This window comes from Lepidochelys kempii, chromosome 24 (genome assembly GCF_965140285.1).
Source record: "Lepidochelys kempii isolate rLepKem1 chromosome 24, rLepKem1.hap1, whole genome shotgun sequence".
Classification (NCBI taxonomy): domain Eukaryota; kingdom Metazoa; phylum Chordata; order Testudines; family Cheloniidae; genus Lepidochelys; species Lepidochelys kempii.
The window spans coordinates 14,375,784-14,393,093 of NC_136403.1; the positions used below are offsets into that span (position 1 = coordinate 14,375,784).

At 57.1% G+C, this 17,310-nt stretch overlaps 1 protein-coding gene across 1 annotated transcript; it reads left to right on the forward strand.

Annotated features, from left to right (window-relative positions):
* The first annotated feature begins 704 nt into the window (after nucleotides 1-704).
* On the forward strand, nucleotides 705-11,663 carry LOC140902573 (B-cell receptor CD22). The gene is made up of 9 exons (XM_073322788.2): nucleotides 705-798; nucleotides 4,599-4,667; nucleotides 5,487-5,828; nucleotides 6,324-6,596; nucleotides 6,922-7,197; nucleotides 7,665-7,925; nucleotides 9,619-9,765; nucleotides 10,064-10,113; nucleotides 10,707-11,663. The coding sequence occupies exons 2-9, from the start codon at nucleotides 4,628-4,630 to the stop codon at nucleotides 10,788-10,790; spliced, it is 1,473 nt and encodes a 490-aa protein (XP_073178889.1). The 5' UTR covers nucleotides 705-798; nucleotides 4,599-4,627; the 3' UTR covers nucleotides 10,791-11,663.
* The last annotated feature ends 5,647 nt before the right edge of the window (nucleotides 11,664-17,310 follow it).

The following is a 17,310-nucleotide window of genomic DNA, read 5'->3' on the forward strand; positions in this document are numbered from 1 at the left end:
CCAGGACCAACCCTTGGGGCACTCCACTTGATACCGGCTGCCAACTAGACATGGAGCCATTGATCACTACCCGTTGAGCCCGACAATCTAGCCAACTTTCTATCCACCTTATAGTCCATTCATCCAGCCCATACTTCTTTAACTTGCTGGCAAGAATACTGTGGGAGACCGTGTCAAAAGCTTTGCTAAAGTCAAGGAACAACACGTCCACTGCTTTCCCTTCATCCACAGAGCCAGTTATCTTGTCATAGAAGGCAATTAGATTAGTCAGGCATGACTTGCCCTTGGTGAATCCATGCTGACTGTTCCTGATCCCTTTCCTCCCCTCTAAGTGCTTCAGAATTGATTCCTTAAGGACCTGCTCCATGATTTTACCCCACACACACACACACACTAACCTTTAGACCCCACTCCCCTCCTAGAACTGGGATAGAATCCAGGAATCCTAGATCCTAGCCTGCCACTGTAACCACGAGACCCCACTCTGCTCTGAGAGCTGAGAATAGAACCCAGGAGTCCTGGGTCCTGGTCTGGTCTCCCCACTCCCCGCCTCTCACCACTGGCTTTTCTTGACATGTGAAGATCAGGACTGGTGCCATTAAGAGCCAGGAAGTCTTTATCACAGTTCCTTTTCCTCCCCTGAGCCCCAGCCCCTGCCAGCCCAGCACACAGGCTCGTGGGTTACAAATACTTGAGCAGGGATGTTTGTCTCTCTGCCGTAGCCCACTGCCTCCCTGGTTACTGTCCTCGGTGAGATCGGAAGGGGCTCCCAGTGTCTAACGCAGCCCCAGGACCAGGGTAAGTGCTGTGCTCCTGAGATCTCACACTCCCGGGAACTTCCATGATATTGTGTGTGTGTGTGTGTGTTTTGGGAAAGAGTCTGTGTTTAGAGTCTCAAAGCAGCTTAAATTGAAATGGAAGGTGTTGCTCTTAGTTTAGTATCAGTTGCCCCACCCCAGAGGTGGCTGCATCTTAGCGCTGGGTGAGCTATCCCCATGGGGCATTATGTGCAACTGCTCCTCGGCTGCCCTGTGCCAGAGGCGGCTGCATTTCAGCACCCGGTGAGTCATCCCTGTGTGGTATTATGTGTGGCTCTTACCCAGTTGCCCTGCCCCAGAGGTGGCTGCATCTTAGCCCTGGGTGAGCCATCCCTGCCTGGTGTTATGTGCGGCTGTTTCCCGGCTGCTCCACCCCAGAGGAGGCTGCATCTCAATGCCAGGGGAGCTGTTCCCGTGCAGCATCTTCTGCAGCTGGTAACTGGGTTATATGGTGTTTGGATGAAGGAGTAATTGAAATTTTAAATAGAGGATCTTGTAGGTTTATTATTAGTTATTATTTGCACTGTAGTAGTGCTGAGAGCCAAGCCTGGGCAAGCACCCCAGTGTGCTAGGCGCTGCACAAACACGGGAATATCGCTGCCCCTCTGGGGAGTGGGAGCAGAATCCAGGGCTTTGTAGGTCAGTCACCTGAAGGAGGAGAAACTAGCGCCATGGAGGCTGGGTATATTCTCAGTGCAACTTGCGTGTTTGCTGTACGTGCACCAGTCCTGGACAGACGTGGTCGTAAACAGCATCCAGGGAACTCCCTCTGTAGGGACTCTCGGCAGAAACCACCAAGGCTGGGTTCCCAGGGGGCCAATAACTCTCCACAGACTGAGGGATTGAGGCAGCAAGCACCCCGGAGAGAACTAAAGTGCAAAAATGAGTGAAAAACAAATTTCTTCCAAACCCTGAACAGTTGCTTGCACACTAAGGGCAAATTGTAACAGCACCACCTGGAGGCTGCTGGCAGAACAAAGATAAGGCCCAGCTCATGTGCCAGGGAGACTGAATTCCCTTGGGGTCTTTGCTGAGCCGTTCTGTACCCCATACTCATGCTCCCGCTCCCCCTCCCCCGTTAATGCCCACCTCTCCTCTAGGGGGCAGAGGAGAGCTCAATCCCCATGGTCTGTTCAGCCAGCGAGGGGCTGGTTAACGCCATCTGGGGTGTCGATTTGGTGCTTCAGACACATGTTTGCTAGGAACAGGTCTGAGATGCTCACAGCACCCAGCCGCCTACCAGGGAAAAGCCCCTGTTGATCTAACCATTAGATCCCACAACCCTCCCCAAGCCAAGACTGGAACCCAGGAGTCCTGATTCCCAGTCCCCCCTGCTCTAACCCACTGGACCCCCACTTTCATCCCAAAGCCAGAGATAGAACCCAAAGTCCTGACTATCCATCCCCCTGCTCTAACTACTAGACCCCACTCCCCTCCCAGAGCCAGGGAGAGAACCCAGGAGTCCTGGCTCCCAGCCCCCACCCCTGCTCTAACCTGTAGACCCCACTCCCCTCCCAAAGCTGGATAAAGAACCCAGGAGGGCTGCTTTCACCACTAGCCTTGGCGCAGCAAGCTGCAGACTGCAGATAATCGCTGGCCCCTTCCGCCTTCTCTATGAGATCCTGTGTCACATCACACATCACACGAGATGAGATCTCACACGAGGTCATTGTGTCACATCAGATCTTCCGAGACACAAACTCAGCATCTCTGGCCCCAGTGGGGCAGAGGGAAGGGCCCAGCTAGAGGAACTGTGTAGAGGAAGCGTTGTGCCAGGCGCTGCCCATGGGACACTGGTGAGCCCATCATGACGAGGCTGGGGGGGCTGAACCTGCTCAGCAGTGACCCAGGTGTCCTGGTGGAGCCAACTGTCCATGAGCTCCCCAGGCAATGCTCTGGCTAAGAGGGCGAGTGTGACCCTGGGCTGGAGACACAGGGGAATAGCAAGTAGGAGCTGGGATCCCCACTGGACGTGACATTGGGGAGATTGTGCCTAGCTCTGGGGGGCCACATGGCAAACAAGGTATCCAGAAATGGGGGAGGGGTCAGAGAAGAGCAGCAGGGACAATCCGAGGGCTGGAAAACCTGCCCGACAGCCAAGCACTGAAGGAGCTCAATCTAGTGAGTTTAACCTGGGGAAGGCTCAAAGGGGACTAGATCCCTGACTGTCAGCACCTCCCTGGTGGGCGGGCGGGGGAGGTTTCAGAGGGCTTGTTAACCCAACAGACACGGACAACGTGAGAGCCGACAGCTGGGGGATGGAGCCAGACAAATCAAGACTGGGAATAAGGGGCAGATTTTCCCCACGGAGGGGAAGTGACCCTGGGAAGGACTGCCCCAGAGACAGGGCAGAGTGTCCAGCCCTTGGAGTCTTTCTATGGAGATCAGATGTCCCTAAAAGCACTGCTCTAGCTCGACCATCAGATCTGGGCTGGAGGTCGGGATCCCTGGGGCGGTCACTGGGCTGGGCAGACTGTGTGGGCATAAAGGTCCCTTCTGACATTAAGATGGGTAGATCAGTGAACTCAGCAGTAAGCGGCTGGGCTGGTAGCTTCTCAGGTCTCCTCAGCAAGGCAGGAAGCTGGGATGCTGAATAAAGCTGAACACTGCGAAGTCGTTATCACTATTTCCCACATGTGTTATGGTCACGTCTAATGGCCCAGCTGAGATCAGGGCCCCGTTGTGACAGGCGCTGCCCAGACACAAAGCGAGAGACAGTCCCTGCCACAAAGCATTTGAAGTCTAAAGAGACAAAAGTAAGATTTTTATCCTCCTTGTACAGGTGGGGAAACTGAGGCACGGAGCGGCGTGGCTTGCTCATGGTCACATGGGGCCCTGTGGCAGCATTGTGTAGCCCATAAAGCTGGCTTTAGCATTTATTTTATGTGGCAGCAATGCAAGGAACCCACAGGCCTGTCACCTGTGAGACGCTGGCATCAGCAGTTAGCATAAGGCTTGGGGCTGTGGACTTTGGCACAGAGAAATGGCCTAACGGTGACCCCTACGTTTTGGGACGTGGGAACAGAGCGTTTAAGGGGGAGCTTTGTCCACAACGACACTAGAAACATGAGCTAACACCAGCTTGCGGATATTTTAGGATGGGCCCATCAGCAGCTGTCTGACCACCAGAGAGCCATGACCTACCTATAGGAGAAGGGCCCCCATCACTGGTAGGGGGAGGAGATACACATAAGGAAGAGGGGAGACACCCCTATGGAACAGGCATTAGGCAGGGTGGCGTCAGCGTAACATCAAGTACAAGTCGCATCCCAGCCTGCGGGCAGGAGAGCGTCGTGTAGCCCTTGGGGGCTGCCAGGGTGACAGCGAGGAAGGTGATGGTGAGGAGGAAGATACTGGCTGACAGTCCGGGTTGTTCTGCATGGGACGGTTCAGAGGGACCCGCTGCCGTCTCTCTGTCTACCTCGCTGGGCTGGAGCCTTTGTGACTTTGTTAAATGTGCTAAGAATTCCTCAAGTGCGAGTGTCACGGCTGTGCCCAAGGGGCTCCCAGCTGAACCCCAGTTTCCATAATCCTGGGCCTGACCTGGGGACACGAACCTGTCAAACCCCCGCGGGATCACTGGGAATTCTGAAGGAATCCAGAGAATGACTATGTGACTCCTACATCGGGCTCCAGCCGTGACTAGAGCCAAGATCTCCTGCCTCAGCCCCAAGCCCGGCATCACTATGGAGCTCGTGGCCTTTCTGGGACACCCTCTGTGCTGAAAATGTTTTCGTAGGAACCTTTCCTGGGCCCAAATCCGGTTTCCCTTTCTTGTAGGCCCTACATCAACGTTCATCCTGGAGGAGATGGAGGCCCTGCTGCTGCTGGCCCTCTCCATCCTGACCGGTACGTGGTGCTGGTTGCGCTGGGGCTGGGATGCGGTAACGGGGAGGCGGGAATGTGGGAGACTCTGCCATGGAGACAGCTCCACCTGCCAATGCTTGAAATCCAGCAGGGGGCATCTGGAATTTCTGGGGTTCAGTTGCAAACTCTAGGGGGCGCTGCGCTGCAGGGGGCAGCGTCGGGACTCTCCCCTGGCAGTCAAGGCTGGCCCCGATGCCCCAGGGCAGCACCAGGGGGCGCTGCGCTGCAGGGAGCAGTGTGGGGACTCTCCCCTGGCAGTCAGGGCTAGGACTAGGGGGCTCTGTGCTGCAGGGGGCAGCGTCGGGACTCTCCCCGGCAGTCAGGGCTGGCCCCGATGCCCCAGGGCAGCACCAGGGGCTCTGTGCTGCAGGGAGCAGGGTGGGGACTCTCCCCTGGCAGTCAGGGCTGGCCCCGATGCCCCAGGGCAGCACCAGGGGGCTCTGTGCTGCAGGGAGCAGGGTGGGGACTCTCCCCTGGCAGTCAGGGCTGGCCCCGATGCCCCAGGGCAGCACCAGGGGGCTCTGTGCTGCAGGGAGCAGGGTGGGGACTCTCCCCTGGCAGTCAGGGCTGGCCCCGATGCCCCAGGGCAGCACCAGGGGGCGCTGCGCTGCAGGGAGCAGGGTGGGGACTCTCCCCTGGCAGTCAGGGCTGGCCCCGATGCCCCAGGGCAGCACCAGGGGGCTCTGTGCTGCAGGGAGCAGGGTGGGGACTCTCCCCTGGCAGTCAGGGCTGGCCCCGATGCCCCAGGGCAGCACCAAGGGGCGCTGCGCTGCAGGGAGCAGGATGCTGCTTCCCCTCCAGGTGCAGGCTGCCAGGACTGGGGAGTGACCCTGCCCGTGGACCCCCTGGCTGGATGGAGCGGCTCCTGTGTGACAGTCCCTTGCTCCTACACCTACCCCGAGGGGCAGCTCGTCAGGGCCGTGACCTGGAGCCGGAACAAGGAGAGAATTGTGCGGCTCACTGCAGCAGCGGGGCAGGGCTATGGCAAGGCCGAGCGCGCCCAGTTCCTGGGCGACCTGCAGCACAACTGCACCCTGCGCCTCAACCCGCTGGCACTCGGAGACGGGGGCGCCTACTCCTTTGAGTTCCAGACCCAGAGCCAAAGCTGGAGAAGCCCCCGAGCCCTGTGCCTCACGGTGTCAGGTAATCCCCAGCTCCTCTTCCAGAAACATTTCCCCAGCAACCCAGCCCGGCCCCGTGCAGCGTTATGTGCGGCTGCTCCCCAGCTGCCCCGCCCCAGAAGTGGCTGCACCTCAGCGCCCATCAAGCTGTCCCCAAGGACGGTTGCTGTACCCCGCTCTTAACATTTCACTCAAATCAGATGGCCACATTCTGCAGAGCTGTGAAGAAACAGTGGAGTCTGGTGGTTAGAGGAAGCCAAACTTGGAGTCAGGACTCCTGGGTTCTCTCCCAGCTCTGGGAGGGGAGCGGGATCTAGTGGTCACAGCAAGGGGGGCTGGGAGCCAGAACTCCTGGGTTCTCTCCCAGCTCTGGGAGGGGAGCCTGGTACAGGTCACACCCCCACCTGGGCTTGAGGAAGCTCTCAAAGAAGGGACAGTGGGTGGTGACTGGAGGTGGCTGGGCCCATGGCCGTGCCCCCAGCAGTGACTGGTTCTCCCCCTCACCCACCCTGTGCAGAACATCCCTGCAGGGTCAATTATGGCATGGCCAGGACCGGGGGAGCCCTGAGCGGCAGCTTGTTCTGCTCCATCTCCGAGCGCTGCTCCTCCTCCGGCCTGCATTGGTACGACAGAGCCGGCGCGCGGATCCTGACGGAAACCGCAGCTGGCCAACGCGAGAGCTGGCTGAGCATGCGCATCGTCTGGCAGCACCGGGGGGCGGCGCTGGAGTGCCGGGTGCGGGGCTACCAGAATAGGTGCCTCCCCAAAGGGTCCCAGCCCCCAGCCACAGGTGAGTAGCATTATGTATGGGGATTTTCCTTTGTAGGGGGCACCGGCTCCCATCAGACCCCAGGGCACGAACTGGGGCGGGGTGGGAAACGGGGCACGGGGCCTTTCCCCTCTAGCAGGCTCTGGCTCTAATCCAGTCCTAGGGCAGGGGTCTGGCTGGCACAAGGGGTGGGGAATGGGACACGGGACCTTTCCCCTCTAGCTGGCCCAGCTCCCATCCGGCCCCAGGATGAGGGACTGGCTGGCTCATGGGTGCAGGGAATGGGGCATTGGGCCTTCCCCTCAATAGAGCGCCGGTTCTGACCCATCCCCAATGGCTTTTTCAGGCTGGACCCCCCACCTGAAGGTCCTGGTGGACACGGACGGCCCGGGCCCGATCAGGGAGGGTGACTCGTTCACACTGAGATGCGTGGAGGACAGCAGGTCGCTGGACGAGTTCTACTTCTGGATTCACAACTATGAGGATCTGCCCGGGGGCCCCTCTGTGCAGATCAAAGGGGCAACCTTGTCTCACGGGGGCAATTACACCTGCATGAAGTGGGTCTCCGGCACCGGGCGTGGCTACCTGGCTATATCCCCCACCACCTATGTGGCCATCCTTGGTGAGTAGCCAGTGCCAGGGTGGGGCCAGAGCTCTGGGGGTGGGGGCCAAGGAGCACAGATGGGAGGGGCCCTTCAGTCACTGACATGTCAATTGGGGGCGGGGCCACAGCCCTGGGGGTGGGGCCAAGGAGCACAGATGGGAGGGATCCTTGTCTCACCTACATTCCAAATGGGGGCGGGACCACAGCCCTGGGGGCGGAGCAGGAGAGCACAGATTGGAGGGGGGGCCTTTCTGTCACTGACATTCCAGTTGGGGGCAGGGCCACAGCCATGGGGGTAGAACCAGGTTCACAAATGGGAGGGTCCAGGGGCCCTCCTTATGCCATCACTTGGATATGGGAGTGGGGCTAGAGCATTGGGGACGGAGCCATGGAGCCCCTCCACCCCATGCCATGCAGCGCCTAAGCCCCCAACTGCCATCCCACAGGGGTGTCATTAGCTCATATCTCATTCGCTTCCTCTGCAGCCCCCCCCGTGGTGCATGTGGTGGCCACCCCAGGCCCTCATCGCAGCACGGGAGAACCCCTGTCCCTGATGTGCCAGCTGGACACCAGCGCCTATGGCGGAGTGGGCTTCTCCTGGTACAAGGATGGCGAGCGGCTGGGGTGGGCACAGCCAGAACTGGCTTTCCTGGGCGTCCAGGTGGCTGATGGGGGAGAATATCAGTGTGAGGTGTACAACACCCTAGGGAAATCCACCTCCCTGCCACTCACCATCACTGTTGTGTGTAAGTACTGGGCGCATTTGACTCCACGTTACGCATTACGTTGCCAGGGAATGGCTTAGAGTCCCCCATGCACCATGGCTGAACCCCGCACCGTCCTTCTGCAGGGCCAACCAAAATAAACAAGCTCCCAGCTCATGCTCCAGCTGGGTCCGCTTTGTTGACCAGGCTCCAGTATCCCTGTCCAGCGCACAGAGCCACCTAGCAGCCAAATGACATTACCAGTCAACCTGTCATCAGGCCGAGAAACACCCATTCAAATGACGTACATGTGGTTGAAATTTAATATTTTTTAATCATCAGGAAAAATGTCTGGTTTGCCACCCTCAAAATTAGCTCTTTGCCGGACTTTTCATTACATTTTTCATCTCAGTTTTTACTTACAGTGTTTTGAAGGAGCAATTCGTGGGCGCTGGGTGAACGAGCTGTTGGGGGAGCCTAGCCCCTGGCCCCTCCCTCTCTGCCCGAGGCCACACCCCTCCCCTTCCACCTCCCCTTCCCCACCGGAGCCCTGGTGGGTGGTTGGGGGGTGTCCCTGCGGCCCCCTGCTGTAGGAGCTGAGCCCTGCTCTGTGTCTGTGTGTCCCTGCCCACCCCCTGCGGCCGCCACCCCCCCCATGTACCCCCAGTTCCAGAGTGCTCCCAACCCCAGTGCCTGGCGGCGTGGCGTGGCCACAACCCCAGGCCTCACGAGCACCGGCCCCAGCCTGCCCGCCCCAGGCTCTCAGCCACGGAAGAGCGGGAAGGGAACTGGGGGCGGAGCGTGGGTGGGGCCATGCCTGGCTGTTTGGGGAGGCACCGCCTTCCCCATCCTACGCTACCCGCCACCCATGGGGCAATTGTTGAAAATTATAATCAATTAAAATTAAAGTTAAATAATCTTTTAAACAGAAAATGCTGGGGCGGGGGGGGGAGGTTGGCAAACAAAATTGTTGAGGATTTTGGGAAACAGACAATTATGATGACTGAACAGAATCATATTTGATCAAAATGCCGATAAAAGAATGGTTGAAAAGTTGGAGGAAGCGTTTGCTCAAAGTCAGATTCAATCTTTGGCGAAAGGGTAGATTCAAAGTTTAGCAAAAGTTTCAATGCCAAATTCCCAAAACTCTGGGGGGAAAGTGGGGGAAATGGCTCCATTTTGTACCCAGCGAAACAGCAACACACACAGGTTTGTGATCGTTCACATTTTTTCTTCCATTGGCCTATGCAGCTGCCGGCACAAGGGGGCTCTGGTCGCACTTGGGGCAGGGTCTGTCTCTTGCTCTGAGTCTGTGGTCTCAGCAGGGACAGGGCCTGTCTCTGGTTGTGTGTCTGGGCAGCGCCTGGCACAACAGGGCCCTGATCCCAGCTGGGGCAGGGCCTGCCTCTGTCTCTGTGTCCAGGCAGTGCTCAGCACAGCGGGGCTCTGATCTCAGCAGAGGCTTCTAGGTGCTATTGTAATAAGAGGAGACTGGAGGTTTGAGGAACCTGGAAAAAAACTCCAATGTCCAATAATCTCTTGGGAGGAAAATTCTCCTGGTTAAAAACCCAGCTTCCTTCCTGCCCCCTCCACTGACACTTGCCTTCATTGTCCCCCCTAGGACTATGCTGCCCCCTCAACCAGCTCCCACCTCCCCATTTCCCCTGGCCTGCCCCACTGCACCCTGCATGACATTGGAGCTAATGACCCTATTCTCCATCTCTCCCCACCACAGACGGCAGTGACTGGTACCAGCTGAGCCCTGGCCCCATGGCAGGCTTCGGAGCAGGGGTCCTGCTGCTCTTCCTCCTGAGCAACCTCGGGGTTTATTGTCTGGCCAGGAGAATCCACCAACGGAAAGAACCAGGGGGGAGTCTGCAGGGTAAGGGACCCCCCTGGGTGGGAATTGGGGGAGTGGCAGGAAAAGGGGGGGCCTCTGGCTGCATTGTGGAAAACCTGGAGTGTGGGCATGTGAAGGAAATCAGCCCACTGCTGTGTGTGTGTGTGTCCCTGCCGCCCCCTGCTGGAGGGACTGAGCCCTACACTGTTTGTATGAGGGTTGGCGGAAGCGGCCTGCTTTGTGGGGGGGTTGCCAGAGGGGGGAAACGATCGAATTGGGCGAAAATGTTTAAAGAAGGAAAATAAACAGTGAAAGGGGATAATTGTGTCTCCTTCCCCAGAGGGCAGCAGAGAGGACCCCAGCAAGCCACAGAGAGACTCGCTCTATGAGGTCAGTTGCGGGGGTCTGTTAGCCCCTGGGTCCCCACTGCCCCCATATACTGGCTGGGGTTGAGTATGCAGCTGCAGCCTGTGTACCCCCCCACCATCCCCAGCTGGATGGAATCAGCACTACCTGACCATGCATCATAGACCCCGTCCTGCTAATGGCTATGGGGAGATTCTCCTTCACATCCAATAGCCAGGACTTGCATTGGCACAGGAGGCTGGGAGATCTCTGCCCAAATACAACTGGGGATGCTCGTTAGTCTGCCAGATAACTGCAGTTCACAGCTCTGCAGGGCCATAAAGGTGGGCATGGAACCCAGGAGTCCGGGCTACCAGACCCTCCCCTGCTCGAACCACTAGATCCCACTCCCCTCCCAAAGCTGGGGATAGAACACAGGAATCCTGGATCCCAGCCTCCCCTCCCCCAGCCACTAGACCCCACTCCCCGAGCCAGGGAGAGAACCCAGGCGTCCTGGATCCCACTCCCCCGCCCCGCCCCCATTACTGAAGTTACAGGCAGACATCACACAGAGGTCTCCTGCTCAGGGAGTGTCCCCTCTTTCACACAATCTGTCTCTCTTCCTGTGTCCCCGGCAGGAAATCCCATGTGCCGGGGAGATTCCCTGCCCCTCAGATGACAACGGCGACTATTATAACAGCACCAAGGACTATTGTAACTGAGCACGGCCAAGGCCCCTGCCGACCGTCCATGGTCCCCTCCGTGCCGCCGCAACCCGGATCTCGATGACAATCCACCGCTCACACCCCAGGCAGCATTTACCCTCCTCCATGAGCTGGGGAAACCCAGGAGAACCCAGGTGTCCTGACTCCCAGCCCTCCTCCCACCCCGCAGCAGAGCCCTGGGGCAAGGTCCCACTTGGGCCACTGGAACTGGGCATTTCTGGGGCAGTTTAATTTGTAGTTCCTATTTTCCAGGCTGTGTTGACTTTCGGGAGGCAGGCTGGCCTAGCAGACAGAGAACAGGACTGGGAGGGAGGTGATCCGGGGTCTGCCTGCCTACAGGCAACTCACAGCCCTGCTCTGTGCCTCAGTTTCCCTGAAATGATCCTGCCCTCCTGTGTATAGTGCTTGGAGATCTCTGGCCGGAAAGCACTAGACATGGACAAGGTGTCATTACCCACCAGGCTGCTGTTTCCCTCCAGGTCCAGCCCCTTTCTCAGCTTTAACACAGTTTTCGTCAGGGAATTGCCTTTGTTTTGTTTATTGTTACTGGATAATAAAGTGGGTTTACAAACCCATCAGCTTGGGTGACTGCCGCGGGACAGGGAGGCTTTGCCGAGGGCAGGGGGCTCCGAGGCTCAAAAGGGAAAAATGACGCAGCAAGCAGCCTTTCGAAAGGGAAAAATGACGCAGCAAGCAGCCTTTCAAAGGTGGATTTTTAGCAGATTGTGCAACCGGGAGCCAGTCGCTCTCTGGCGGGAAATTAAAAACAAACAAAAAACAGAAAAGCAGCAGAAGTCCCTCCCCCCCCCACACACCCCCAGAGCAGCAAGGCGCTACTTAATGAAATGAATTGGCAATTACAAATGCATCCGATGAAGTGAGCTGTAGCTCGCCAAAGCTCATGCTCAAATAAATTGGTTAGTCTCTAAGGTGCCACAAGTCCTCCTGTTCTTTTTGCGGATACAGACTAACACGGCTGCTACTCTGAAAGAAGCCAATGTACGCTTGCTGGGGGCGGCCTGGGCAGCTGGCCCCCACCCGGCTCCGGCTTCCAGCCTCCCTAGGGGGCGGAGTCGGGGGGAGGGAGAGGAGGGGCAGGGTCACAGAGAGGGGCAGGGCCTTGTGGCGAGAGGGGGGAAGCACCCCACAATTTTCTGTCTAACCCACCTTACCCACCCCCGCAGTGGGAATAGGCGGGCGCCACCCCTGGTCTCCCCCCATCGCAGCCAATCACAGAACACAATCCCACTCATTCATGTGCCAGGCTCTAGTTTCCATCCTCCCGGCTCCTCCGTTCTTCGCAATGAGCCACGCCACGCACCCAGGGGTGCGGACTGGGGGCCAGGATCCCTCACTTTATACCTGCTATAAGGGAGGAGCGATGAGGGGAGGGGCGGAGAGGAGCAAGGGGGGGGCGGGATCTTGGGCGAAAGAAATGGCATGAGGGCGGGGACTCAGGGTGAGGGGGCGGCACGAGGGCGGGGTCTGAGGGGAGGACGCAGGCTGGGGGCGTGGCCTGGGGAAGGGGTGGTGCAGGGGCAGAGTCTCTAGGAGAAGGTAAATGCAAGGGCAGGAACTCGGGGGAGGGGCTGAGGCAAGGGCGGAGCCTCAGGGAAAGGGACAGTGCAAGGGCGGAGCCTGAGGTGAAGGGGTGGGGCAGGGGACGGGGCCTCAGGTGAAGGGGCGGGGCGTCGGAGGAAGGGGCTGACTGGTTACCTCACATTCACACCTGTAAACGTATTTTTATAAAGCATATGCAATGACACCGGGGCAGTGCGTGTGTGTGTGGCTGTGCAGGGGGATGTGTTTGTGTTTGTGTAGCTGGATTTGTGCCTGTGTTTGCATCTGTTAGCAGTTGCGGCGGCTGGATTTGTGCGGGTGTTTGTGTATGTTAGTAAGAATGTGTGTGTGTGGCTGGATTCATGCAGGTGTTTGTGTACGTTTGCAGTTATGTTTGTGTGTGTGCATCTCTGCTGCCCTCTGCCGGCTACAGCGACAACTGCTTCTCCATGTGTCACAGCCCCCATACCGTCAACCTAGGTGGCGATTCCCCCATCTTACAAGGGCTGGCTGGCCTGACCCTTAGCCTGTCTGCGGAGTGTGGTGGAGGCTGCAGCTCACCCCCCCGTGGCGCAGGAGGGCGCAGGTGCGGGGCGCTGGGCTCCGATGCACCTGCCCAGCTGCTTACAGTACATTCATTGATCTGCCCATCTTCATGCCAGAAGGGATCGTTGTGCCCATGCAGTCTGCCCAGCCTGGAGACCGCCACCCAGGGATCCCAGATTCCAGCCCAGATCTGACGGTCGAGCTAGAGCGGTGCTTTTAGGGACGTCTGATCTCCATAGAAAAACTCCAAGAGCTGGAGACTCTGCCCTGTCCCTGGGGCAGTGATTCCCAGAGTCAATTCCCCTTACTGGGGAAAATCTGCCCCTTATTCCCAGTCTTGATTTGTCTGGCTTCATCCACCAGCAATCAGCTCTTGCTCTGCCCTGTCTGTTGAGTTGATGAGTTCTCTGCTCCCCGAAAGCTCCTCCCCAGGGAGGTGCTCACAGACCAGGATCTAATCAGCTTGTCTCCTTCTCTGGGAGAAACTCACAAGATCGAGCTCCTTCAGTCCTTGGTTCTTGGGCAGGTTTTCCAGCCTTCGGATAGTTCCAGTTGCTCTTCTCTGACCCCTCCCCGATTCCCCAAAGTCCTGCTGCACAAAGACCAGTGGTAAAAGCCAGCCACCTGGGTTCTTTATCCAGCTCTGGGAAGGGAGCGGGTGTGACGCTCTGTACCTCAGGGGAACACCCAGCACCCCCATGTTCATCCTTGTAAAATGATTCTGTGATCTCCAATGCAAAGTTTGTCATGTTGGGTGTCTTCGGAAGGCTCATGATGCACTGGGCAGTGTTGTTACAGTAGTGTTATAGTAAAGTTATAGGTTATAATGTCATGTATGTAGTTATGAGCCTGAAAATGTATCCTCATGGCTTAAAATAAGAGCAGAGAGGCAGTTCACACCTCATCAGGGCAGGTATGGGACAAACGCAGCCCAGCCTCACAGGAACAAAGGAAACTGGCCTGGGCAGCAGGTCTGATGGACTCTCGATTGAGTCACCCCGTTTCCTTCAGCCAGTTTGGGACTGCGATGAGGTAATGCTCACCTGACTCTGAAGGGGGGGGGCAAAGCCAAGAGGAAAGAAAGGACATGATAAAAGGGAGAGACATTTGCCACGCTCTTCCTCTCTCTTCCACCTACATCTACAGACACTACACCACGCGACTGAAGCGCTGATCAAAGGGGAGAGGCTGGCTGAAGAGCAACTAGTCAGCCTGTGGTGAGACGCATCGTTAGTCTCTAAGGTGCCACAAGTACGCCTGTTCTTTTTGCTGATACAGACAAACACAGCTGCTACTCTGAAACCTAAGTTTGTAAGGACATTGAAAGTGTTCAGATCAGCTTAGAACGTGTTTTGCTTTTATTTCATTTGACCAAATCTGATTTGTTATGTTTTGACTTATAATCACTTAAAATCTATCTTTATAGTTAATAAATCTGTTCGTTTATTCTACCTGAAGCCGTGTGTTTGGTTTGAAGCGTGTCAGAGACTCCCCTTGGGAGAACAAGCCTGGTACATATCAATTTCTTTTTTAAATTGATGAACTCATATAAGCTTGCAATGTCCAGCAGGCATAACTGGACACTGCAAGACGGAGGTTCCTAGGGTTGTGTCTGGGACCAGAGATATTGGCTAGTGTCATTCAGTTGCACAATCCAAGGAGCAGCTTACATGCCAGAGGCTGTGCATGAACAGCCCAGGAGTGGGGTTCTCACAGCAGAGCAGGGTAAGTCTGGCTCCCAGAGTCAAGGATTGGAGTGACCGAGCAGATCACCAGTCCGGATAACACCAGAGGGGAATGTCACAGCAGGGTCTACAGGTTAGAGCGGGGAGCTGGGAACCAGGACTCCCGGGTTCTCTCCCTCGCTCTGGGAGGGGAGTGGGGTCTCCAGGTGCAGCAGCTTTCATCCAACAGACCCAGACCTTCCAAGGCATTTTGGTGCCTTGCTGCCACTGATTTCCAGGAATGACAGTGGATCAATCTTCATAGCCCTTGTGATGTCCTTGCTGGCTCTGGGACCCCCCCTTCTAGCCCCACTTTTGCTCCCCGCTGTACAAACCGGCTTTAAGCCCCAGCTCTCCCTACTGAGAAACAAATGTAGTAGCCCAGCACGATCCCAAAGCACTAAAATCCTGGAGACAATCAAAGTGGCTCTGAGCCCGAGAAACGTCTTCCCTGCCCCTCCTCTAAGTATTGAAGGCCACCACCAAAATCCAACTGGGTCTTGGCCACGGATCTTGTTCCCTTGACGCCAATGGGTTTTCAGTTTGATGGAGTGCACGAAATTCCCGGCTTTCAGAGCCAGCCGCGCTCCAGTCAGTGGAGCTGCTGCGTAACCCATAATATGGTCCTGTGGTGTGTTTAATCCACTCAGTGGTCAGGAGGGAAACCTGCCCCGAAATCTGTGTGCAAGAAGAACCCACTTGGCTCAGAAGGGAGCGAGGAAAAAGAGCGAGTGAAAAAAATAACCAGCAAGAGAAAAAAGAGCATGAAAGGCAGAGAAACTGACTAAATACACATGCAGGTCTATGGCGGGGACTGGGACATGAGGCCTTTCCCTTCTGGGGGACCCCATCTCCGACCTGCCCCAGGGCAGGGACTGGCAGGCTAAGGTGGGTGGGGAATGGTCCCCTGCTAGGGGGCACCAGCTCTATCTGGCTGCTCCAGGCTGGTGGCCTGTGGTTCTGCCTGGACCATCCCACCCTCCCTTGTGCCCTGCCCTAGGGGCCAGTAAAGACGGCCCTGTCCTGGGCACCTGAGCCCAGGGGTTTATTCCTGTGCTGAGGTAGCAACAGCCCCTGCTGCATCTTCCTTGCTTGTCCTACCCAGCGCAGCCCCCCTTGGAGCAGGGATCCCACCCCTGAGCTCACAGCCCTGGCTGCGGCCATCCCCTCCTTGGCAGAACCACCTCTGAAACCTTTGGGGGGCTTTGGGGGCAACTTTGTCCTTATCCCTCTTCCATGGAGAAACTGAGGGATGGAACAGGGAGAGGTGAGTGGCTTGAACCCAGGAGCCCTGGCTCCCAGACTCACCCCCTCCCCCTTCCTATTGGAAATCAAGTGGAGGGAAGCTTTGCTGGGGGGGGGGGATCCCCAGCTAGGAAGTGGAGGTAGACAGCACCTATCAGTGGGTGGTGGGGGGCCCCCTCTCAGACTGATCCCTCTGACTCCCTCAGACCGGGCCCTGGGAGTATCTCAGAGCTGGCCACCACCTGGGTGATTTGCGGGGGGAAGGAGGGTGCCAGCACTCTACCCATCTCCTGGGAGCTGAGGGGGTCTGGAGTACCCTCAGCTGGTTGGGGTGACACGGGCTCCCGCTGCCCAACGCTGCCTGATGGCATATACAGGCTTTGGCTGATCCCCAGGGCACCACCCCAACAAAGCCCCGCAGCACCCTGTAAATCAAACAATCCTCCTGGGCACAGCCAAGATGCCGCTGGCCAGGGAGCCAACGAGACCCCACTGTCATTGCCAAGGCTGCTAATTCCCCTCAGCTCAGTCGCAGCCCGGCTGGTTAAAACATCCTCTTGCCGGACTGTGCTTAACGTGGCCGCAGAACCGAGGAGGACCGAGCATTCTCTGGGTGCAGCAGCTTTCATCCAGCAGGCCCAGACCTTCCCAGGCATTTTGGTGCCTCGCTGCCCCTGATTTCCAGGAATGACGGTGGATCAATATTAATAGCCCTCGTGATTTCCTTGCTGGCTCTGGGACCCCCCTTTCAGCCCTGCTTTTGCTCCCCAATGTACAAACTGGCTTTAAGCCCCGGCTCTCCCTACTAAGGAACAAATGCAGTAGCCCAGCACGATCGCAAAGCCCTAGAATCCTGGAGATGATCAAAGTGGCTCTGAGCCCGAGAAACGTCTTCCCTGCCCCTCCTCTAAATATCGAAGGCCGACCCCAAAATCCAACTGGGTCTCGGCCACGGATCTTGTTCCCTTGATGCCAGCGGGTTTTCGGTTTGATGCAGGTTCCCAGCTTCCCGGGCCAGCCGTGGTCCTGTCAGTGGAGCTGCTGGGTAACCCATAATACGCTCCTGGGGTGTGTTTAATCCACTCGGTGGTCAGGAGGGAAACCTGCCCCGAAATCTGTGCGCGAGGAGAACCTGCTTGACTCAGAAGGGAGCGAGGAAAAAGATCAAGTGAAAAAAAATAACCAGCGAGAGAGAAAAGTGTGTGAAAGACAGAGAAAGAAATAAAGGGAGAGGAAAAACATTAGAAAATGAAGGACAGAAAGAGTGTGAAAGGTAGAGGGGGAAAAAAGCAAGGAAGAACCTGCAAGCTAAAGAAGGAAAGGAATGAAAAAGAACAAATGAACAAACACAGCAGCACTGAGAGTAGAACCCAGGAGTCCTGGCTCCTCCTGCTCTAACCAGCAGCCTCCACTCCCCTCCCAGAGCCCGGATAGAACCCAGG